Raw genomic sequence first — 26,850 nt, forward strand, 5'->3', positions numbered from 1 at the left:
TTTGTATGATTAAACTTTAAAAGGTAGGAAGTTTTTTATTTTATTTTATGTAGTAGTAATTGAATGTAATATTAAATCAAATGTTACAATTTTTACATGTTGATAAAATTTATAGCTTAGATAAAAGTCTAAACATACAAACCTTTAGTTGAACGTTATATCATTTAGGCTTAGTGTATGGTAAAATTGTTTTGGTGGAAAATTTAAATGAAAACATAATGTGGATGTTTTAGCTCTTACAGTGGGAATTTGGTAATGGCTTTTGGTGAAAATTAAGACCGATTTTTTCTCTTTAAAGGGTATAAAATGAGCATTAAAAATGGTCAAAATTACCATCACAAAAAGTTGATTTATTTGTGGTGCAATTTATTATATACATATATGTTTATTTTAGTAGAAATGAAATAACTTAATTAAATTTTGATATAGAGGCGTATATTGTACGTATATCATAAAACGATTAAAGATTTTTTACATTCAATATTGTATAATAATGAAGTTCATACTAATTCCAATAATTGGGTAGTAATTGAACGAATGATATCGATGCAAAAATTTCAGTACTACATACATATGTATATACAAGATGTATAAAAAAAATCGAGCTAAATCGTCCAAAACCTTTATCGGGTAAAATTCTACGGGTTTCATTTAATTATTTCGGATAGGGTAGGTTGGGAAGAACGGGACGAGGTACACGTGGACGGAGACGGGGGATGAGTTCTCCTCTCCATTATTGGAAGAGTTAATCCGTCTATCGTTTCTGTTGAATAAATAAAAGGTAGAGACCCCAGCCAGTAGTCGTCGGAGTCGTCGCAATTTGGAATGAAACGTAAACGCGCGGTTGTTTCTAAGTCGAAGCCTGTTTTTAATCAGATTTCGGACCGTTTTAGCCCGTTAATGAAGACAAACGATCGAGAGCCGCACCCGAATATGGCCCGAAACGAAGATTCGAAATGTTTCGCAGGAGTCACCAATCTTTTACCAGTGAACGGACATCAATTTCAATTCGATTTTCCCGCACGAAATATTCAACAGACGGCCTGGAATTAATTAATGAGTCATATTTTTCACACTTTGCTTATACATACTTTCGAAGAACATTACCGCGTGCTTTTCAGATATGTTACAGCAATAATTTATACTATAGAATTTATAATTTATAATACAATCATTGAGATTATAATACAACTCATATGTCATATACTACATATCATGTTTTCATATGTTTAAATAGTATAAATATTTATGTATGAACATACAATAACATACATACATATGTAAATATGAGCCGTTATATTTGAAAGTGGCGAAAGTCCAATTTTTAGTTCCAAAAACACTAATTCTGTTTGACTTAAAATAACAAACTTCGATCACTTATTTAAATTCGATATGTCCAGAATATTAGAAAAGCAGAATAAACGTATTAGAGGCCATAAGTATTATTAAATATTGTAAAACGCAGAACATTGTATTTAATGTTTTACGAGATATTTCTCAAAATAAAGAAAAGTGAACTTATGCCAATTTCTAATATTTCTAACAGTGTTACGAGGGCTGTATACCCGAAACCTTAATTTTGTTGCCGTTTCTTTCTTCGATATATAAATTGAGTGAATGTATATATTGAGTGAATGCGACAGATAATACGTATTTTAAATCGACAAAATCGAGGTTTCGTATTCTCCAGTTTTCTCCTCTGAAACTAGACCAATTAAAAAAATATATTCATCATCATGTGCTCGTATTTTTATAAAAACCAACCGTTAAATAAGCACGCTAGACTCTTTTCGTGAGTGTTAAAAAGAGGCGATTTTATATATGTTTGGCGGCTCATAGCTCCTATAAAAAATAACTAATCAAAAAAAATAAAACCACAAAAACATGCCTATGGTGGATATCTATAGCATATTAAAAAATAATTTCTCTAGTGCCATAATTGAGAAAGGTAGAAGTGTAATACGTTTGTATGGACAAGGCGCTGGTGTCCAGCCCTCTCAACGATGTCATTAATAATATTTTATCTAATGTATAATAGTTAAAATTATGTTCCTAATTAATATTTAATAACATTATATAGGTATAAAATATTATTATTTCCCTCCTGCATATTCGTAGATTGCGATGAATTTTTATAAAAAAAAGTACCTACGTATATCGCAACTACAATGTATGTATGTATGTATGTATGTACATACAAGAAAGTTGGGTTGCCCTGTTTTATACTCTTAGGGAAAAATAGTTAAAGTTAGTTTAATTAGAAGTAAATAGTGTTAGTTTTGAACAAAACCAACTGAATGAATACATAAGTTGTGTAATATAAAATCGAACGCCATCTTAATCTTGTCCGCAGTTGTAATAATTTTCAAATATTCGTTAAATTCGTCTATTGGGAATTGATCTACGACTATTCGGTCCATGTTGTACGTCTAGCTTAATGTGTATGGATTTGTATGCTATCGGTTAAGTGTGGCCATTAGCATGTTATTGGTACGACAATATTGAGCGTGCGCTTCACCAGATTTATTGGCAGGGGTCGCCAACTATTCGGTCGCGATTTAATAATATTTTCCGGCTGAATGTCGGGGCGTAGCCCATAAAGTAGTCTTAATTATGTCGGCTGACAAATAGGCGGCAATTCCTATCAACGGGGTTCCGTTCCCTAAATCAATTTAACCGGCTGAGAACATCTCCCCTCTCCTCATTTTCCCACCCAGTCTCACTCTTTTGTCACCCCATCCACCCCCTCGAGTGTGGCTCTCTGAGAGAACAGTGTTTGCGGATAAATAAGGCGCGAGATTCGAACGAAAGGGATCGTAAACTATTTCAATATATGTGAATACTATTCAGAATTTAAATTCACGGATTGTGAAAATGTGAAATTTCAAGGATTAGCTCAAACTATGTGTAGTACTATTGAAAGTTTAATCGGTTTGAACAAAATGAACAATTTAATATTCCTGAATGTCTGACAAACTTTGACATAGTTTCAAATATGAAAACGTGAATCCTAAATAGATAATAAAACGTATTCTAAAAAATTTTAATGAATTACTTACATATACCAGAAAATTTTAATGAATATTTATACCAGACGAGTCGAGATTTAGAGCATCTGACATTGAGCACAATAGCTTACAGGTAGTTCAGTTCAGAAGCTATAAATCAAGATCTAGGAGGTCGTGAGAAATAGAAATATGACACACTCATATATTGTATATAGAAGTGCCTTTATATAGTGAGACTACGTTTTTTTTTTATCTAATGCTTTATCACTAAGTAGTTCCGTAACTAAGGATTTACGCAACTTAACACATTTGTCTTGATGATATTATAGCCCATACAAAAGTTTTTAAGATAAATAGAATAAGGTTTAAAGCTCGACTAGTGCCGATTGTGTTTATGGTATAATTTTTTATCGCAGTTAAAAAAGCCTACCAATCAATCATCGACCTTTCAAAGCAACGAACTCATTTCTATCAAACAAAGATCCGAAAACTATGATCGATCGATTAATTTTCCACCCACGCTCCGATTACATTAAGAGTCAAATCGACCCCCCCCTCTCTCTTTCTCTCTCGGAAAAAAGTTAAATTTATACACATAGATGTATTGCGTAGAAGTTTTCGGCGAATCGTGTTTACCAGTCGATATTCAATCTATTAGATAGCGATCTGGCAGTAAGCGAGCGAACGCCCCGGACCAGTCGTTCGTGTTTATTTTGCCTGGCCGAGAGTTATCGAAAATTTGTTGTGCCGTGACAAGTAGCGGCACTCGCCGATGATATATCGGCTGTTCTAGGGGTGGGTTTTGGGTGGATTAGGGGGTGGAAGTCGTGGGGTGGGATTACAACGCTAATGGGAACTCTGGACCCCTGTTGGTGTCCCCTGCTTTGGCGCCAAATCCTCGCCATTGGCGAAAAACTGATCGATTTTCCGGCTCTCCCACTTTCTATGGGTCAACGCTTATAGAGGCCAGACTTTACCATGGGATACGCATCCCTAAATAATTCAATGAACATAGAATATAGAAAGTATGCAAGCATATTTGTGAGAATGCGTTTGATTTATTTTTGGTTGATATAATTATTCAAAATTCTATTGATAAACAAACCATAGTGACCTTGCAATATTTAATACGAAACTGAAAAAGAAAAGCTGTCAGAAATAAGTAGAAGTAATCATAATTAATCATTTGTATTATCAAATAATAAAATTGCAATACAAAGATCCGCATAACCATTTGATTAAATTGTTGAAAATTTTTTTTGATTTAAATTATAATTAAATACATTTGAATTCGTACATTCATATTATTATAAAAGCAAGCATTTAATACGGTATTAAAAGTTGACTAATTGACTTTGAATTTGACTTGCACTGAAGACGCGTATTTTTCTTTTCTCTTTTAATTTTTTTCGTTGATTAATCTTACATTTTTAAGGCTTAAAATTTGTAATGAAAATTTAAAGCCAAAATCGATATCGTTTTTGGACTGAATTCGAGCAAAATCGGCTTTAAACGTAGGATGAAAAAAATTTGCACTTTTTTCAGTCCATCCTATTAAAATTCGAGAGTAATTTAATCAATTGGATAGATTTACGCAAATTTAAAAAAAAATGTTAAAACCAATAGAACCTCTTCAATTTTAGCCAATAATAAATATAGTACTTTTAGGCAAAATAAGATATTAATCAAGTTAAAGCCAACAAACTCGATATAATATGTACTTATTTTATAGCTCGTTACATCAAAAGCAATATTGTAAAGTCTTACGTTTGTGTTTTTTGTGTAGACATCGAATATAATCGCCTCTCGACGTGGAGAATTCGACAATTTTCGTTCGCTTTCCTCCGGGGCATGTTTATTTAAGAAGTGTAAGGAGATGGGGTATGCCAGTGATGACGAGAGGCCAGGAAGGGGAGGTTCGGCGGCTTATTGGATAATCCGTTTTATTGTAAAAATAAAAGCCGACGACGTCTTAAAGATGGCAATAAATGAGAGAGTCTAGAGGAGGCCTGGAGATGGAAGTGGGTGGGGTGGGGTCTTTGGAAGATCTGGTCGGTTTTAGCTTTATTCGATCGTCAAAGCCGCCATTATCGGAATCTTTCCGCAATAAAATGTCAAGTTGTTTTACAGCGTCGCGACGCCACCGGCAATGCCTGCTATGGTGGTGGTTTTTCACGCGAGTTTTCCTCTGGAAAAATCGCCTCGGTTGCGAGATATCCCGTTGCTGCGCGTCAACGAGCAGTGTAATTCATCCGATCTGCTCGATTGGCAATTTCTCACTTTACTGCCATCTATTCGTATATTATATATTTTGATTTCATCTCTTGAAGTATTTATAAATGTATGTACATATATTATATAAAGATCGTCATTTATAAATAAAATCTATATAATACAATATGTAAAAATTGTCTTTTATTATTTTCGAATTATTTACAATGTTTATTTTAATATTTAATTTTACGGATATAACGTTGGAGTTTTATTTAATTACTGCAGATCTTGAATGAAACCTTGAATGATATTACAGGAAACACTCGGAAAGTTAATGGAAAACTCCATGAAAAGCATCTGTACCACATATGTGTGTGTACATACATATGTATATACATATATACATATGTATATATGTATATATATACGTTTAGTTGGAATAATAATATGCTGTTGAATATAATTAATCAATTAAATTAATAATACCGTTGAAAAAAATAGTGATTACATATTATATTATACTTCAAAATATTTGAATAAAATTTAAATCAATATTTGATTAAAGACTATCTTTTGTATGTATAATAATATATATAAAAACGGACTGTCGCTAAATATATTTGTATATTTGTATATTTGTATGTGACGGACGATCAACCAGTCAACCAGTATGGGGAACAAATAATTTTTTTTTTCATATTTTTCATTTTTTTCATATTTTTCATTTTTTCAGTTTTTTCATTTTTTTCATTTTTTCAGTTTTTTCATTTTTTTCATTTTTTCAGTTTTTTCATTTTTTTCAGTTTTTTCATTTTTTTCAGTTTTTTCATTTTTTTCAGTTTTTTCATTTTTTTCATTTTTTTCATTTTTTCAGTTTTTTCATTTTTCAGTTTTTTCATTTTTTTAATTTTTTCAGTTTTTTCATTTTTTTCATTTTTTCAGTTTTTTCATTTTTTTCATTTTTTCAGTTTTTTCATTTTTTTTCGTTTTTTTCATTTTTTTAGTTTTCTCATTTTTTTCATATTTTTCATTTTTTTCATATTTTTCATTTTTGTGCGTCGGTGGCGCCGGGGGCGCTGGGGGCGAAGCCCCCGGGGTGCCGAAGGCATCGGGGGTGCTGGGGGCGCCGGAGGCGTCGGCGGCGCTGGGGGCGAAGCCCCCGGGATGCCGAAGGCATCGGGGGCGCTGGGGGCGAAGCCCCCGGGGTGCCGAAGGCATCGGGGTGCCGAAGGCATCGGGGGTGCTGGGGGCGCCGGAGGCGTCGGCGGCGCTGGGGGCGAAGCCCCCGGGATGCCGAAGGCATCGGGGGAGCTGGGGGCGAAGCCCCCGGGGTGCCGAAGGCATCGGGGGTGCTGGGGGCGCCGGAGGCGTCGGCGGAGGCGTCGGCGGCGCTGGGGGCAAAGCCCCCGGGGTGCCGAAGGCATCGGGGGCGCTGAGGGCGCCGGAGGCGTCGGTGGCGTCGGCGTCGCTGGGGTCCCGGGGTGCCGGAGGCGTCGGCGATGCACAAAACGTAATCACTTCGTAATTTGTCATTCGTAATTCGTGCATAAATTTCTTTCCGAAACCAGTCGATTCAATATCTTTAACTTTATTTTTATTCGAGTTTCAATTCCTTTTCGAAACCACCCGTTGAAATCAACGGGTCCAACACTAGTATTTAATATTATTAAAACTGGTTTTCCACCTTTATGTTATTTAACGGCCTAAAATCAATGTGTACAAAAATTGAATATGTGTAACTATGTACATATACAACAGAATATAAATCTTGTGGTGCGTATTTTAAGCTTGGATAAAAAAGTTTATTAACAATTTTTAACTCAAAAGAATATTCCATATAATAAAATATTTGAGATTTTGTTTTTGATGCCGAGATTTTAAAAAAGCTTTGCTTTCAATCTTCAATCATGGATGTGATTTAGAAAGTTTTCACAATTTAAGTATTATTTACCAATCAGGGAATGAATTATAATATTTTTAACGGTATGATTTTTTCATTTGTTTTTGATTTTTAAATGATTTTTATCATTATTATGTAAATTATGTTCACAATACGTTTTATATCTACGATTTTTTCATAAAGAATCTATAGGTACCTATATAAATATATATACTACATATGCACAAATACTTAAATATGTACAAATAAAGCAAAAAAATAATTAAGCACGATATATCTACTCCGAGTTTATTTACAAGGACGAGACATGGAAACGCAGAGAGAGGGTCACTAATTGACACTTTTCATTCATCTCATCGTAAGACTCACAATTAACACTGGACTGCCGGTGCTTCTCTCACAGTTGGGTTAAAATATTCTGTGTTCGTACGAATCGCGCAATAAAACCAATTATTAAGGGGTAGGGGTCGTCTGCACCCCGTCTGAGCCGATATACTTGGCCCCGGGGTCCAGCAGGCCCCTTTTCCCTCCCCATGAGGTGAATGAGGGCAATTCAAGCTACTGAATAGAGGGTGATCAGCGACGAAAGCTTGATATTGAAAGCTCTCCGGCCGAAAATGAAGCTTTCGACGGCCGTTTTGCTTCTGGAACATGACTGATTCATCTCTAAAGCACAATGGATACCAAGGCAAATATTTGAGTAGCTGCTCCTCCTCCACACCCTGTCTTCCACTCGTCGTTCCTCATTAAAGCGAGAGCGCCTTCGATCAGGTGAATTTAATCATGGAAGATTTGTGTGTGTACACACGTGTGAAAGACGAAATTAATTTGATTGAATTGATGATAGTGTGTAATACGGATTATAATCGATCAAAACTGTCTGACATGTGTATAATACAGAGTAAGCATTTCAGAAGTTATTAGATGTATTGAAAGATTGTATAGGAGAATTTATTATACCACACCGTAATGTTCCAATACATTTTGACTGAAATAGTTTTCTTAGAGAAATATTGATATGAATCAACTTGTCCAGCGTTAAGAGTACCATGAGATAGTACACCGAATTCGATGGATCTAAATTAAAAACTAAAAACGAAAATCTAAGGTGCATGCCCCTCCACAAAATTTTCCCTTTATTTTTTAATCGGTCATCATATCATATTCATTTCTACAAAATCATTTATTTATATGGACCATTACTCGGCGCTGTCCGGAAAATCTGGCCATGTTTTGAGTAAGGTTCCCAAATCAAACACTATTTTATGTACGAACTTATTTTATTTCTTTCAGTCTAAAGTACATTTAATTCTATTTGATGTATCAGATTAGGATTGACTTTTCTAAAATTTCATCTAAATAATTTTAAGCTTACTATTCAATATTCGATATGTGAATATTGGAAGCTATATTTTTGTGCTTTTCTTGGCCTTACTCGGGTGTATAAAAGTTGGAGAAACAACCATTCAAAAATACATGACCCTTTCCAAAACTCGCCTATGGCCTTATAATATATATAAAAACGGACGCGATGTACATATGTATGTATGTGGATATGTGGATATGTGGGTGAAGCGTCAACGAGTATAGAGATTAAAAAAAAAACAAATCGTAGAATGCCAAGAGTATAAGTTATGCATAGGGGTGTGGCTTGACGTTCGATCGTGTCTAGGGGACCCGGGTAGTGGGGTAGTGGGGAAGTGGGGACCTGAACATCTGACACGTGCTCCTGATATTGAGCGAGTTGAAACGGGTGGGGTCAGCGTCAGATGCACTGGAGCGTACACACACACACACACACATTCATTCATTCATCATTTCAACACGGGCGAAAAGCGCATTATGTAATACGCACGCGCGCCTATAAATTACCTTACACTATATTCATATATAACTTTATTTTAATTCGTGTATCAATTCCTTTTCTAAGCCACCCGTTGACATCCACGGGCACAACACTAGTATAGATTACTGTGATATATTAAATTTGGCGTGTATGTACTACATACATACATATGTATAATACATACATATATTGCAAAACTGAAATTGCATAGTGGGCAAACAATTTTTCCCGGTGTTGTCTTTTTGTTCCTTGTCGTTGGGGTTTTTCAATCAATCCCATCTGCTGTTTTACTTAGTACTATGAAATATTTGACCAAGTTTGAAAGTTTTTAATCTAGTTTAATAGAAAACAATTAAATTTATTGATCGAAATTACTATTTTATAAGATATAAATTTTCCATTGGGCTGGCAAAAATAGGACAAATGCATTAACAACGCGATTCAGCGAATAAACAAACGTATCGGATCAATAGTGTCCGAGCGAAAAAGTCCACACGCGATATATGTATCGACAAGCGAGCTTCTACGGGCGAAAATAAGGGAGAGGAATGATGGGAATAAGGGGTGGGGATGGGAGACGAGCCTCCAGTCCAGCCCTGATTTATGTTTATTTGGTTGAGCAATAAACATAAATCAGTTGAGCCGCCGGGGAAGAACACCATTCAATAAATGTCTGCCCGCCGTCGCTACAACACGTGTTTGGCACGACGATTATTTGCACACGTGAAAATCATCGACGACGTGGAAAAATGCCGAACCATTCAATGATTATTATTTGGCAGGAATCTGCTTAATCTAATATAAAAGATGTCGATTAGTCGAAAACGGAATTTTTATCAATTATTTACCGGACGTTAACTCTTCACGGAAAAGCTTGTCAAATCGAGTGAAACTACGTTGAAGTTAAATGAACAAGTCGATTAAAAAATCTGAAACTTTTCAAGACAAAGATACGCTCTTTATAATTGAGTTTTAATTGATTGTCAATCTCAAGAGCCGATCGATAGCCAGACGAGAGATGACAAAAGTTTTTCATTAGCACCGTCGCGTCGTCCATTATTTTACCATTTAAATATTACAGGGGATCCTGTTTTGTCGTAACAAACGAGAAGAATGGCCGTGCAGATTGTTCTTTGAGATGAGACCGAAGAAATGCACAAAGGAGATGCTGCGAACTGCATGCAGCTGGTGCATCGGTCGGCTTACTAACTACCGCTGCTGCCAATTAGATGCGTTTGTTCGTATAATTCTTATTTTCAACCCGCCTCCCCCCCATTCCTTCTCATATTTTTCATAGTTTTTCTCATTAAGGGTGGTGTAAATGTGAGTTCCGCATTTGTGCCCGACAGCAAACGGAGGAAATATCTCCGGGAAATAATCTCACTATTGCTAGTTTCGTTCATTGAATAATATGGCTATATTATACGGCAATGTTGTTAACATTTTCCTTACTGTAAAAAGAAATCCGTTAGCCACTATTCTAGATTATAATAAAATAATATATATGTAAGTTCTGGTCACCCGCTATCCATCACAGTGCCACAAGTGTTAATATAGTGATAGAAAATTAAAAAGAAAATCAATTGAAATCAATCCCCATTTTTTTATTTCTAAACCAAAAATTAATGATTATTGATTTGTATCATTCAAGCGGGACTTAATCTAATTTTGATAAAATCATTAAACAGGATCTATATGGATTTTAATGTCATATAAATCATCTTATTTTTTGCTAAAAGGAATACTCGAAAATTTTTGATAGCCGAAAGTTTTAGAATAATGCATAAAGTACATACAATTTTTATAAATCAAATGAACAACTTTTCAAAATAACTCCATACTGAGAGTACAAATAAAAGCCACACATTTTGCCAAGCATATTATGAGTTATGTACACACATTACATTCAGACAAAAGCTTATATACATATATATATATATATGTATATATATATATATATATATATATATATATATATATATATATATATATATATATATATATTTAAGTTTTTTTTTTCTATAAAAAACTGTTCAAATGGTATGAAATCAAATATTGTTTTATATTAAATTGTATCGTGATAAAATTGATTTTTTAGTACATACTCAACAGTATATTCCGATATCCTAAAAATGACAAGCAATTTCGAGAGAACTCCCAGAGTGTTTATCTCCAGCAAACAACCAGCTGCCGATTTATTACGTCACAACTGGAAGATTTGACGGCCAATTTGTAATCGCTTCAACGACGAAGAGACGTTCTCTACATGGAAGGGATGAAGAGGAAGAGGGAGAGGTACCGAAACGGGAACGGGTTGGGGGAAAATGGGAAATTCGCCGAAGACACAGCCGCATTTGGGACTCTCTCTGCATTATTTACCAAGTTGGTAATCTAAATAACAATGGCGACAAAGAAATTCGATTAAGTTTACAGTCGAAAACCTTACCCGCGGGATCAGAGTGAATCATAAACGCGGCTAGAATATACCACTGCCCACCCAACCCACCTCATTTGCACCACATAGATATGGCATTCTTCTGATTCGATTCTTTGCAAATTTGCACTTTAATATCCAAGTAATCAAGTGACAAATGACAATCAAGAGTCGATTTGATTCAATCGTAAAGTAATACGGAATATCTATCATTTTCAATGTTTACTTTAGATTTACATAGTGTATGTAGATATTTAAATTGATTTTTTTCTTCTTCTTTTCAGAGTGTCCCGATGTAAGATTGACATAAGCTGCTACGAGCAATAATTTTATTTGGTGAGGATACCTCTGGCCCTCTTCCATAAAAGGGACATATGAGCATCGGAAACGGAAGTCGACCCGCTAGGTCTTCCTGCCACTTCAACAATCTACTCGGCCCAAATAAGGTTACGAATTCGATCCACTCAAACGCTACAAGATACGAAAGAACGAAAAAAATACGCAGTTTTCCAATAATATAATAATAAAATATATTCTTGTATACCTACAGAAAACTTCGTAATAAATTTTTCAAAAATTAATTGAATTAAGTTAACCGCGTTCACGGAGGCTTCATTTTTGTTTGCTTTAAATATTTTAATTATTTTTGGATGTGAAAATAAGCCGCTTCGATGTTTCTATGTTGATTATGTTCCCAGCGTTTCTATATGTAAATATGTATGTATGTAGAATTCGTTGCGAAAAAAATATTTTCAAGGCGATTTATTGGGTCGTCAACGTGAAAAAAGCCCATCGATCACTAAAGCTATTCCCCGATGTGTATTGAAAAATAAAATAAAATGTGTAAGCAAATATTGAGAGCGGGATTAAGCCTAAAACGGAAATATTAAAATACGATAAAAAAAAATCACTACACACGTATTCCATATCAAAATATATAGAGTGGTTTTATATGACGTATAATATACATACATACATATGTACATGTAAATAAGAAGAAAATCAAACATGCGATGAAATTAACCATTAAAAAAATGATGTTTAATATTTGCTTTTATACACTCATATAACCTATACTTAAATTTATAAAATCATAAAGTTTTATATTTTTGACTGATAGGGGTGGAATTTACAAATATTTACATATATGTACGATGTATGCAATCATATCCCAAAAAGTAACGAGACAATGCGTCTAACGACACAACGTTTACGACAACATTTTTCCGCGAAATGTGTAATGTCTACGGACAAAATGATTACGCGACATAATAATCATTTACAAAACATTAATAAGTTCAAAAATTAATTTCTTTAACACTTGCCGCACTGTATGGATAGGGAGTGACCAACACTTACATATTATTTTATGTATTCCTCATCAAAACCTCTAAGATTCGAATTATATAATTACGAAATAAAAACATTTCTAAATATCAACAGAGATAAATATTTCGCGGGAAGCTCCTTGTACACGTGTCTCACAGATGCAAGAGAGAGAGAGATAATGGGGGAAATCAGTACGCGCCGTGCTCAACGGTCCTATACGGTCGATATCCGCCTTGGAATGGCGGCTCTGTTTCAACCACTACTTTTCAATTTCTTGTACTTATTTTATATTATTTGACATTTAATACACGATAAAATGATTTTAATAACTAATTACAACAATTAACCTAGCAGATTCTGTATATTTTAAACTTAAAACACATATTTAACTGGAAGAGCTAGCGGATTTTTTTTAGTACAGCATGGCAAATGTTAACGAAAAAAATATATGATTTCAATAAAACCTGCGGTTACGAAAATTTATATACATAGGTCCTTTGACATATTAATAAATAAATATTAGATAAACCAGGTTGTGTATATTTGAGGAATTTGTGTGTTCTTATATTACTATTTAAATATTGTCATTAGGATGGGATAGCACTTACATAAAATAGGGAAAAATATAATATGATTATTTAAAAAAAAAATCGTTTTAGAATATATGAATATGTACTAAATGTCACGAATAATACAAAATGTCACGTAATCATTTTGTCTGTAGAAATTATGTCGCGTAATCATTTTGTCGTAGACGTTTTGTCGTGATATTGTAGTAGACAAGTAAATATGTACATACATACATTGAAACTGTATTAACGTTAAATACATTTATAGGGACTATTTACGATAGTAGAAAACATCCTTCTTTTACTATAATTAACTTAAGAAATGTTTGCGTTAGACAATCTTGATATATTATTGGTCAAAAAGCTTTATTATGAACATTAAAATACAGGGAAACTCTAAATAAGCGATTCCTATCATTCAGAATACTCACGCAAATAACATTTATTTATGTACATTTGATCTGGATTTTTTTTTTCAAAGTCTAAAGCATCAATTCATTCTAATATTCGTATAATCCGATTATTTATCAGCTTGATGTATCGATGCGAAATTAGCAACACGATCGATCAAAAAACACACCGCAAACGGTTGATTTATGAACGACGAATAAATTTCCAAAGACATTGAAATATTAAGCAGTTTAGTCGTAATAGCCTCATCATTCACACTATTGCAGACCGCGAACGTTAAAACCGGAATTGCGATATTCGACCGCGGAATTATTTATGCCCTTTGACGCGTCAAATCAATTAACTCCGAAACGGGGAAATGACTTGTTGTAATAATTCAAAACAGTTCAAATTTACACAGCATTCAATCAAATGATTGAATGACAATGCAACGCAACGGATATAATCCATTCCCATTTAATATTATAATTTACATAGCATGTGTGAAGCTCTGTTGGGATTTACACAATTGGCGACTTTTAATTTGTATTTAACGTACCATAACTGCATATTATACTAGATGTGAAAAAAGTTATTTATATAATTGCTCAACTTCGAAAGATTTGAAGTTGCTTGGGGGTGGCAAGGAATAGTCAGCTCGATTCAGTGAAAATTGCGTGATGAATAGCTCGAATTTTGGCAAGAGAGATAGGACAGACATGCCAATTTGTTGAAACAGTTTCAATGAAATCAGATAAATTGGCAAACTCAGTTTGGAAACGATCAACATTGGAGTCTCATATCCAAGGTATGTGACCACACAATTGAAAGCATTACATGCTAACCATTGATCTATGCTGCTGGTTACGAAAGACAGGAGATGAAACACATGGGTGAGAGGTAAAACGAAAGAAGCTGGGATATTGGAGCGAGTGAAAAGATTGAAGTGGGTAATTTACTTGACAACGTATGAATGTTCAAGTGGTACCCAAGAGAGTGTAAAACAGTGCAAGGAAGATCAAAATGTGTGAATGAAGTAAGGAAAATATATGAAATAAGGTCGAAGTTGTGTATCCAGAGTCGAATGAATAGAAGCTTGTTCCATCGATGGATGGCGAATGACTGTAAATTATGTGAATGTTCATATGAATAATTCGTAATGAAAGACAAACCATTGATTTATTTTTGAAGAATGTTGTCTAAGCCACTAATCGTGACGTTGTAATTTTCTCGAAAATTGGATGAATTGCTTAAAACAACCCTATTATTTTTTGATAAATCATCCCAGGTGTGGAGTAATTGCGGATTATTATTTTGGGTGATAGGGCGCATTAATCATAAACATATCATAAGGCACGTTTTCGTGTAAGTAACGACTCTCGTGTGCAGGAAGATAAGGCATCTTAATAGGCGCGAAATTAATTGATGTGCGTGCGATAAAGGCCGGATTACACGTGTATAATTCATGCGCGCTTAATTCGCATCGGGGAATTTTATCACTAAGATATATATATATACATATGTATATATGTGCATATGTATGATGTATAATTTTCCCACGTTTTTCCCACATTTTTTAACGAGGTTGTATGTATGTATAGTATATAAGCAGTGTATTTTGAGTGACGATCACTAAGGAAAATATTTTCATATAATATAAATACTATACGTGTACCTATGTATACTGATGGTTATTAATTTCAATAATATTTATATGCATATACAAATCTATTGAGTGTAAAGGCGAACTTTTTTTCTAGAAAAAAATAGGTTGAAGTACAGGAATACTGCTGAGTAAATACCGGGTACCGGAAAGAAATCCATTTTTTTGTTCGATCAACATAAAAAATCAGTTTTTCATTTTTTTTGCGCATTTTACTAGAAAATACGATCGCTCTCAATTTGTATGACTCTTAACCATCTTTCTGTCGATCTTTTGATCCTTTTATTAAAAAAGGTTGCCGGTTTTGAATTAATTAAAAGCTAATGGTTGGTTTTCTACACCATTCACACCATTTAGTTTTCTTCTTCTTAATGTGGGCTCCATGGACCTAAACAGGTTATAGTCCGAAGGAACAAAGTCTGGTAAATACGCAGAGTGCTTTAAAATTATATTATGATTTGAGACAAAAACGGATAGCGTTTTTCCCTTCACGTCAAAATCACGGCGGGACAAAATCCATTCTGTTTGTTTGTGTACTATGAAGATGCAAGTTTCTGTGATAATTCTATAATTCGATAATTATCTGTGATAATTAAAAACATAGATAAAGTAATAGTGGAATATCTTTCCGGCACCGCTAATATGTACATATTTACAATTTTATTAACGTTTGATTTGTTTAGTAAAAAAATATTTTTGTATTGCTACGCAATACATTAAGAATAATAAAATACATAAATAAGCTTGTAATGCGAAGGAAGTGATTTTGGAGTAAAGACCTTGTATACAAAAGAAACATGTTTTAATTTACTCAAAATAAGAAGGCAGGGGAAAAAAAAAAATCGCAATTTTTCATCAGTTACGACCGTCTTAAAATGTTTGTTTTTCTCGCGGCGCGTACGTTTTTTAATACTTTTATTTTTTGTCTAAAGAGAAATTTCATTAATGCATGAAATATCAACACGAATAATGAAGAGAAGGAAAAAGAAGCAGCTTCAGAAAGAGTAGGGGAAAAGTAGGCGGTGGCAAATATTATAGAAGGGGGTAAAATACAATTACGAAAAATGACTTTTTTCCACTGAGGTTGACTCGAAAAAAATACTCGTTTCAAGTGTAAACAGAGAGTTGTTTAATCGCTTCAATGAATTCGCGCGCAATTAATATTAAATAAGCGAAATTATAAAATAAAAATAAAGCGAAAGAAGAAGAGGGGATGATAAAAAAAAATCACCCTCTGTGAGTCTTTATTTAAATTCAATAAGAACGAAAAATGAATAAGCTAACAAATTTTCGACGCTAATATTGAAAATGCTTTTCATATTACACAAGAAGCGAAAAAGTCTACGATGGAAAATTCATCCATTAACGCTGCGTATATTATAAAAAAGTAATGAAATCATGTAAACGACGTGCAAATTTTATTTAAATAAAAAAAATCACGAGTGTGTGCGGAAAAGCGTCAGGCTCCAAATCCGGGTTTTCCACAAATTGATACGGCACCGGCAAGTTTTCCTTTTTCCGTACTCGTACGCTATCTTGAAAGGGGGGGGGACTGGGGGGGGGGGAAATCGATCATATCCAACAACATTTCAGGTGGAATATTCGCGAGAGTTTGGCACGAGCGAAACCCCGGCCAAAGGGTTATCAACATACGGGCACGAGATGGGCGACACGCGAAGAAGGCGAAACGGAAGTTCAACGACGGGAAATTGAATTCCGAAAGTAATTTCCAGTGGAAATTTTTGAGAAACGTTCATATTTCGCAAATTCTATTTAACCTTTAGGTCTGATCAATTCCCGGAACGTACATACATCCATACATGCTTGAGTTATGTACATACATACATATGTACTTCGTATATTCGTATGTGTACGAAAAATTCCGTACAAAATTGTAACGAATTTACCAAGTGGATTCTAGAGAGGATTTTAATGAAAATTATATTAAAAGTTTCCGGTTAATTAAAAAGCTTACGCGGGATAATACGATTGTGAAAAAATTAATATTAGTCGGATTAACCTCAAGCGACGAGGTAAGCCATTTTTGCGATTTAAATTCAACCAATACGGCTTCTGCTATGTTAATCTATATTAATATATGTATATATATATATATATATATATATATATATATATATATATATATATATATATATATATATATATTAATATAGATTAACGATTATATATATAAAGATTAAGGAACGGGAACGGGAACGGGAAAAGGGAACGAGAACGGGAACGGGAACGGGAACGAGAATTGCATAATTAATAAATTTAATGTTTAATGATTTTTACTACCGACATTGTGTAAACAACAACCATTATTTAATTTGTAATGTCATAGAACTATAATAATTATGTACATACGTATATACCAATTATTATTTTATTAACACAATATCTATGGTCAACATTGTTTATAAATATGTAGGTATACGAAGGATAATTAAAATTATCGATCATCAAAAATTGCAATCATCGTAGAGGTATCTATTGACAATTTTTTTCAGCATTTTTAAATATCAAAAAATTATGCTGTTAACTCAAATTTTGCAAGAATAAGGACAATTTGTTGGTGCCATTTTAAATGAAATCAGACAAATTCACTAACTTTGAAAGGAAACGATCGACCTTGGAGTCGGATTTTCAAGGTCTGGTCAGCAACAAAGCCAGGAATAGAACCCGTGACCACACAATCGAAAACATTATATGCTAACCACTGATCTATATTATTGGAATTCATATAAGGCTTATTAACCTAATATGAATGTTAATTTTAAGATCTGCAGAATTTGACTTGAGAATTGGTGAAATCAGGAGAAGTGGGGGGTTTCGAAGTTTCAGCCTCCCATTTATAATATATTGTCTATTATTTACTTTATCTATGAATACAGAAACAATAGATGAAGTAGTGGGATTTAATTTGATGTGTCATTTTTAATACTAAATGATTTACACATTTGTATTTTTTGAAGCGAAATTTCGATCTGATTACCATTTTCAGATAAGCTTACCACTTAGTAACAATCTCGGGATAGTAAAGAAACTATAATACAATACATACAATATACAACCAACACTATCTTGGCGGTCGCGCTAATTTTAACCATCAAAAGGTTTCCGAATTCAAGCCCTGTGTTGACCTTGAAAAGAATTTATTCGGACTGAGATATTTCTGACTCGATCTGAAGTCGATCGTTTCCTATCGGAGTTTGGGAATTTATCTAATTTCGTTGTTGAAACGGTTCCTCATCAAATTGTCATAACCATTTTACCTAATATTTGGTAACACTATATGGATATGATTTCAAATTTTAAATCAATAAATTTATATTAGTACAAGTTTAATACCTCAAGAGTAAACACGTAAAGGTATCGATACAACTAAATAGCTATATGGTGCCATTGAAAATTGATTGATGGTTTTCAGTACATTTTAATATCTTTAATTATCTTATGGATATACAATAGATATTTATCTATAGCTGAATGGAAGGTATATTGAATTTAAAATTCAAATAGTACGAGTTGAAAATCTCTATACCTTTTCTGCATGCATTTATAGAATTGTCATCATATATTATTATAGATAAGAAAAATTTCACTTTTGTGAGTGTGTTTGTGTGTAATCTAATATATATATATATATTTGTTAATACTCACCCTAGTTCTACCTCTGGTTCCACCCGGATAGCCTCCGTCTGCCCCGCCGTACCCTCGTCCCGGAAACTGAAAAAAAAAGAAAAAGGATTTTATTATCTCACAGATCTCATATTTATGGGAAAAGTAACAAATGATCACTACAATCAGAGGTTTTTTCCTTCTCCGAAAGAAGCTATTTATTTCTTTTATATCTGGTTTCCACGAACACAACCCAATATATTATACCTCGACAAGAGTTTATTTTCAAACGACGTCTTTTTATCTCATTTGTCTTAAGCGATATTTTATCAACGAGTACACAGTACATATATTTTCGGAATTTGCTTTAAACAAACAAACCGTGTATATTCGAGTGTAAAACGAGAACTCCGCTTCGTACATCACATAATACTAGGTATGTATGTTGAATTTCATATTATGTATTTCTACGTTCAAAATTGAAACCGTTTCGGCTTTAAGCTGCTTTTGCATTTGAAAAAAAGTTCTCCTTTTTCATTTTAATTTCAGTCGAATCATGCGATTATGAAGTCGGCTGAATTTTCCGCTGGCTTCCATCGCAGCCTCCGTACAACACACGGTCTCTCGTTTTTGTTATTATTTCGATGAAAACGTATTTCCGGTACGGTGGTTACTACAGTTGAAAAAACAACCGTAACAAACTACCGTCCCATGCTCTCGTGATTGTCAAGAGAACTAAGCTTCTCAAACGTACACGTAACACGGATATTAAACCTGGCTGCATAAGTCCTATGATACGTACATTCATGCATACTATGTACATATATATATATATATATATATATATATATATATATATTTATATATATATATATATATATATATGTGTACAAGCCGTATATTACATGCAATTGATGAAAACAAAATATAAAACCTTATTTGGAATGTGTTTGTAGAATTATTCTTATAAAATATGTATGTATCCAGAGGATGCATACATAGAAGAAGTATTTTAAAGATCCTTTTTAAACTAAAATAACTTAAATATGATAAAATAATGAATCTTTAAGAATAATGAGAGACGATTTAAATTGTGAATTATGCCTCTTGATTTTTGATAAAAAAATAATGTTTAAGTGGTCAGATACTCGGAAACTTAATCTTACTTAAAAATTAGGAATACCTTCATTTCAAATAGTTTGAATAAAATTTGGAATAGATTACTAAAATATGTATGTAGCTTCAAGTAATCTAAATCTTTTAATAGTGAAACATAGAATAGGCTTGCAAAAAAATATGATGAATTCCTAAAAAATAATGAATTTTTGTTGCTCTTCGGTTGTTTTTCTTTTTATTAACGTCCTACTAATTTTATTCAATTTTAATTCTAATGTTAAACAAACTCCTTGGGTCCAATTTTGAGTACATGGAATAGAAACAAGAATTCTTCATTACTTAATTTATTAGAAAATGAACTTCTGTATAATCAACTTCTTTATTCCCGAGTAAAAACAGTTACGAAATTGAATTCGAAATCGTTCTCATTTTTCTGCGCGTGAAGTTTGTTAGCGGCATTTTCCGCGACTTTCTAAAGGAATTTTCCTCGGGCTGGCGTACGCGAAAAGCGTATACATAAGGCATATTGATTTATACGGTCAGAAGTCGAGGAGCCGACCATATTTTCATATTCTCATCGTAAATCACACGCAGCTAGACTCCGGATCTCCCTATTTCACCGTTGTGGCTCCTGCAAACGAGAAAGAATTTACTGGCGTAAAAATCCACTCGGCGACACCGAACAAAATCGTCGAAAAATAATATAAATCTCTAATATATATAATAATTTTATCGCACAAAGGCGCAAACGTCACCTCACACCATTTGCAAAATATTATTCATTCAAATATTACGTTTCGCGATGGTATAATTAAAATTAAATTAAATTCAAAATGACGTAATTATTCCAATTTAATATTAACTTCTTAGAAGGGCAGTGCGTCTTTCATTCCTTTGTGCTATCTTGAATTTTCACTGTGCAAATATTTTATATTTACAGCTGTGTCGTCTAGTAACTGAATGTATTAGATTTAATAAAGTAAACTAACGAGCACTTTATTAAAGTTTTCCGCGATATAATTTCGATAACGAGCAAACTTGTATATGTATCCAATACTTTCAAAACATAAACTTCGACCAAAAAAAAAATATATACTGAAAAATATATAAGAATGTAAGTTGATATAAAATTTATGTATTTATTATCAGGAAAAAATGTAATTACAAAATTAAATTTATTTGAAATAGGTTTTTAAGAATATTAAATGAGAATCCGAAAGCTCTAAATTTGGTACAAATGTTTCAAGCAATGGAAAAAAAACATGTGTTTTCGCTCCTATTGTTATGTATGTACATACATATATTTTTAAAGCCGAGGCCATTGTTAATGTACATTTTTTTGTCGATTTGTCTTTGAAAACTCCTTCATTCATAGTCGAACACGTGATCTTCATCAGATTTTTAATTGTTGCATCCATTGTGGAATCTTCTATACAAAAAGGATACACTCGCTTCACAATCGTTTCACCATATGATTAAATGTACATTCACCTTTAATATACAATTTAAAGAATGTTATTATTGAAGTATTTACCCCGGGATTTGAGAAGAGAATCACAGGGACTCGGGACATCAATAATCCCGGGAATTTTTGTCTTTGGTCAGAAACCCTAATACATACATATGTATTATATTATACATATGTATATGCATGACATTTAATCCCTGGTTGATAGTTGGCTTGACAGTACGAAAAAATCTAGATCTCAATTCATATTGATTGAATAGCTTAAGTATAAACTTCTTGGATACGAAAATCTCTTAAAACACGATTATGATTATCTCTGCAGACCAATATGAATCGTGTAAAAATGAAAATGAAATGTAATTATGAAATCATAAAGAAAATTAAGACAAATAGAATATTTTAAGTTAACTTATGTTAGTATATATGTATGTATGTACATCTGCTATGCAAACCTACTGTATTCAATTTTAATCCATAAACTATTTTATGGTATTGTAATTGAGACCGTAATCAAGTTTTTGTATGGGACCGAGTTTGTATTAGATTTTAATAATATGTATGTATTTTTTGTGGGTTTGGTTCACTCTTCCACTTTTTGAGAATTTGGCTTTAGCATAAAACAAGTTGGACACTCAACGTCTTACCTAAGCTAAACCATTCTCACCCCCAACGCAGATGGTTAACGACCGCACCCTCCTTTCGTCCGGGTTAAAAATGGATCGGGCGTGGACGAAAAGTTGCTGATGCGATCGGTCAGCTTCCGGTCTAATAGGCTCAACCAAGCCTCTGGTCTTGTCCAATCCATCCACGTTGCTAAATGTTACCGCTTAGTCCAGACGCCACCTGGGTATATGTACATACATATACTCCATATGCATAAAATGTGGGTGTAGCCCGTCTCAATTATTCACCATATCATATAGGATTTTTCCAAGCTACTCCTTGCATACTTGCAACGTTTACTGTTTTTTTTTGTTCCAACCCAGCGATCCCTTCCTCTTGAATCATTACTTAACTCGTTTTTCCCTAGTCTGGGAAGAGTCTAATAATTCATAGGCGTCTTCGGTGTGCGCTCAGGTGATTTTCATTAAATTTTCATTAAGTGGTGGAAATTTGTAACGGTGGGGTGTAATTACACCAATTAATATTTCATTTCAAATTACTTAAATTAAAAATGAGGATCAACCGATTCCTTGACACACGGAAGAAATTTCAAAACGACTTAAACTTTTTATTTTACATTTCGGAATCATTAACACTGAGCAATAATAAAAATAAAATATGTAAATAGCCGGAGTAGAGATAAATCAATCTTTACTTTTTAAGTAAATAAATCGTACATATGTACATATATAGTAGGAAATAAATAAATCTTTATTATCTATCTTCAAAATTCGCTAGATATTTAATTATAAGTATTTTAAAGCTTAAAAAACATATTTAATAAAAAAATCTTGATAATTGATTTCAAAACTCACTTTAGGAGAAGCAATACGAGATTTTGAATAATAAACTGCAAAATCCTAAAAAAAACTGTAAGAATTGCCCGTTTTTTAACACCCATATCACATAAACGAGAGGAAACGAATAAAAATCATTGCCTAAGTAAAAATGAATGTTTCTCTCATCTGCGGTAATTTGTTTTTGTTGCTCAGTGTAATTAATAATACATGTAATACAATGTATGTACATATAACGTTAATTAAAATAATCATTATAACCCCAAAGTAAAAAGTTAGTAGTAGACGGCTGTTAGGTTTGTTTCATTGACTGTTAAAATAATATGTTTTGATAAATAATATTTCAAATACATAAACTATGTAGTATATATATTAATTTTTCTGTTTGATAAATAAATAGTTTTGTAGTATTGGTGCTATTACATTTTGAGTGATAAAGAATTAATTATCTGTACATTTTAAAAATTGAAAATATCCTTAATATAATATCTAGCAGTAAATATATAAAATATACCAATACTGATAATATAAAAAAATAAAATCTCCGACTAAAAACAGTATCGAGCTTCCTTAGTTGTATAATTATGCGCAAAACTATGTACACAATAAATAAAATTTAGCCATTACTTCAGTTTAGTCTTTGGATAATTAAACGTGACAGCGCTTCGGTTTAATTTAAAACGCGCGAGATTTATGTTCAACAAAATGCAGACGGTGAAAAAACGTCTTTTATATTGTTTACAATCTCGGCATAAGCAAGAGATTTTCTCGCCAACACTGACGATGAAAAATGTAGATAAAACTCTACAGGTGCAGCTGCATTCGCCGCGTGTTGCACATTTTACTGCAATAAATTTCATTTGAAGCTGCTCCGGACCGACTGAGAAGATTGAGCATCTGCATCACCTACCAATGCATATGTACATACATACTTACATATATATATATATATATATATATATATATATATATATATATATATATATATATATATATATATATATATATATATATATATATATATATATATCATCATCATCATTTACAGCCATTCGCCATCCACTGCTGGATGAAGGCCTCTCCAACACGCTTCCACTCGTCTCTGTTTTGCGCAACACTCATCCATCTCATTCCGCACATTTTCCTAATTTCGTTCACCCATCTTCCTTGCGGTCTTCCTTTTACTCTTTTGCCTTCTCTCGGGTACCATTCAAGCACTTCTTTTGTCCACCTTTCGTCCATCCTCCTAGCTACGTGACCCGCCCACTGCCACTTCAATCTCTTCACCCTATCCACTATGTCCACTACCCTTGTCATATTTCTCACCCACGTGTTCCGCTTCCTGTCTTTCCTCGTTATGCCAAGCATACAGCGTTCCATACTTCTTTGAGTGCATTGGATTTTATTTTGCATCTTGGCGTTCATATAAATAATTATTTACTACTTCTACTGGTTTATCATCTAAGGGGATGCTATCAGGCATGCAATAGCTATTGAACATTAGTTTAGTCTTATCTACGTTAATTTTTAATCCTACTTTTCTACTTTCCCTGTCCAGCTGTGTTAGTCTGATAAGTAGGTCAGCTGAATCACGAGCTACTAAAACTATATCGTCTGCGAACCGAAGGTGACTCAAAAAGCGACCATTGATGCTTACTCCGGCTGTATCCCAATCCAATTTCCTGAAAACTCCCTCAAGCACCGCATTGAATAACTTGGGCGAGATTGTATCTCCTTGTCTTACTCCTTTTCCTATGCTAAATCTATCTGTACCTGAAAAAATTTTAACCGAAGCTGTGGCATTCTTATATATTGCAGCTAACAGTCCCACATAGGGTTCCGGCACTCCCTGTGTTTTTAGAGCGTTAAGTACTGCATTATGACTAACTGTATCGAAGGCTTTCTCATAATCGATGAAACCTAGGCACAATGGCCGTTGATATTCGTTGGCGCGCTCGATTAGTTCGCCAACTACTTGGAGGTGGTCCATTGTGCTGAAATTTGCCCTAAACCCTGCCTGCTCTATAGGTTGGTTCTCGTCGAGGATATTCTTCAGCCTTTCTGTAATAACCTTCGTGAAGAGCTTGTAGACCGCTGAAAGTAGACTAATGGGTCGGTAGTTCTTGATATCGCTTTTGTCGCCTTTTTTGTGTATTAAAATGATAGTTGCGTTATTCCATCCTTCTGGTATAGCTTGGTTCTGGATGCATTTGCTGAAAAGCCTAGCTAAGATATTAATTAGGGGGGGGCCGCCACATTTTAGTAAGTCAATGGGAATATTATCTTCCCCTGGGGTTTTACCGTTCTTTGCAGTTTTTAGCGCGGCCTCTACTTCGCTAGGCAATACTGCAGGAACCCTTTGGCCGTGTGTCGATTCCAGAGCGGGGAATTGGCCGTTGTCGTTCTCGTATAGTTTTGCATAGAACGTGTAAACTCTGTCTATGATTTCTTCTCTATTCCTAATTATTACTCCGCTCTCTGATCTGATTGCGATCATTTGGTTTTTGCCTAAGAAAAGATCCTGTTTGCACTTTTTCAGGCTACGGTTATTCTTAATGGTATTTTCTATTAGCTTGCTGTTAAAATCCCTGACATCCCTGACTATTCTCTTTTTAATTTCCTTATTTACTAGATTGTATTCTTGCTTATTATTATCCCTATCTAAATTCCTTTTATGCTTAATTAGGTTTTTTGTTTCCGCTGAAATTTTGCTTAATTTAATCTGTTTCCTGAATCCACCTAATTTCTTACCTGTTGAGGTTAGAACCGAACTAATTACAGTGTTCAATTCCTCGATGTCTGCTTCTGGGTTTAATTTCCCGTATCGATTTCCAAGTTCGAGTTCGAATTCCTTTTTCCTAGACCTTAGTTGAGCGAAATCTGGAGAGTTACTGCATCCTTTTATTAATTTCCTACGTTCGCAATTTATATTAATGGCCATCTTGGCACGGACTAATCTGTGATCGCTACCTATATCTACTTTACTTAAAACACTAACGTCTTTAACGGAGTGCAGGGCATTTGTTAGGATGAAATCGATCTCGTTTCTGTCTCCTTTAGGACTCTCCCAAGTCCACTTATTGTTGGTGTTTTTCCTGAAAAATGAATTAGTGATAAAGAGCCTGTTGTGTTCTGCGAATTCTATGAGGCGATCGCCTCTGTCGTTTCTTTGGCCGGTACCAAAATTGCCTACTGCTCTTTCAGTATTTGCCTTTTGTCCTATTTTTGCGTTAAAGTCGCCCATGATTATTTTAAAGTGGTGACGGCTATTATCGTATGCGTCCTGTATTTTTTCGTAGAAGTCTTCTATTTCCTCGTCTGGGTGGCTAGATGTGGGGGCGTACACTTGGAAGATTTGACAAGTGTACCTGCTCGAGATTCTTAATACTATATAGCATATACGTTCCGATATGTCGCTTATTTCTATAATATTTCTTTCTATTCTCTTATTGATAAGAAACCCTACTCCTCCTATTCTACCATTTGGTAGCCCTCTCCAGTAGAGACAGTTACCACTTTTTAGGATTATTTGGTTTTGCTGTTTTCGTCTTACTTCACTATGTCCTATTATATCCCATTTGATATTTTCTAATTCATTCTCTAATGCAAGCACACTTCCTTCACTCGATAACGTTCTTACATTGTACGTGGCTAAATACAGGTTTCTATTAGCTAAGCTATCATCCATCGTCACTCTTACCTTGTTGGAGGTTTGGATATTATTTTTCTCGCATTTATCCAAGATGTGTTGAGAAAAAGGCGGTACTTGAGAGAGATTTCCATTCAAGGAGTGAGTTCTTACCGCCATAGACTCTTCTCTGTGGTCAGC

The 26,850-nt window shown here is 33.9% G+C and overlaps 1 protein-coding gene across 1 annotated transcript in view; it reads right to left on the minus strand.

Annotated features, from left to right (window-relative positions):
• The window catches only part of mmd (disintegrin and metalloproteinase domain-containing protein mind-meld), a 214,365-nt gene that overhangs the window by 124,748 nt on the left and 62,767 nt on the right, over positions 1-26,850 (minus strand). Inside the window, exons 5-6 of the mRNA XM_077438806.1 lie at positions 24,318-24,330; positions 19,020-19,051 (exon numbers count right to left, since the gene is read on the minus strand). Coding sequence (XP_077294932.1) covers positions 19,020-19,051; positions 24,318-24,330 — 45 coding nt within the window. The remainder of the gene's footprint in view (positions 1-19,019; positions 19,052-24,317; positions 24,331-26,850) is intronic.

The sequence above is a fragment of the Arctopsyche grandis genome, chromosome 9, assembly GCF_051622035.1.
Source record: "Arctopsyche grandis isolate Sample6627 chromosome 9, ASM5162203v2, whole genome shotgun sequence".
NCBI lineage: Eukaryota > Metazoa > Arthropoda > Insecta > Trichoptera > Hydropsychidae > Arctopsyche > Arctopsyche grandis.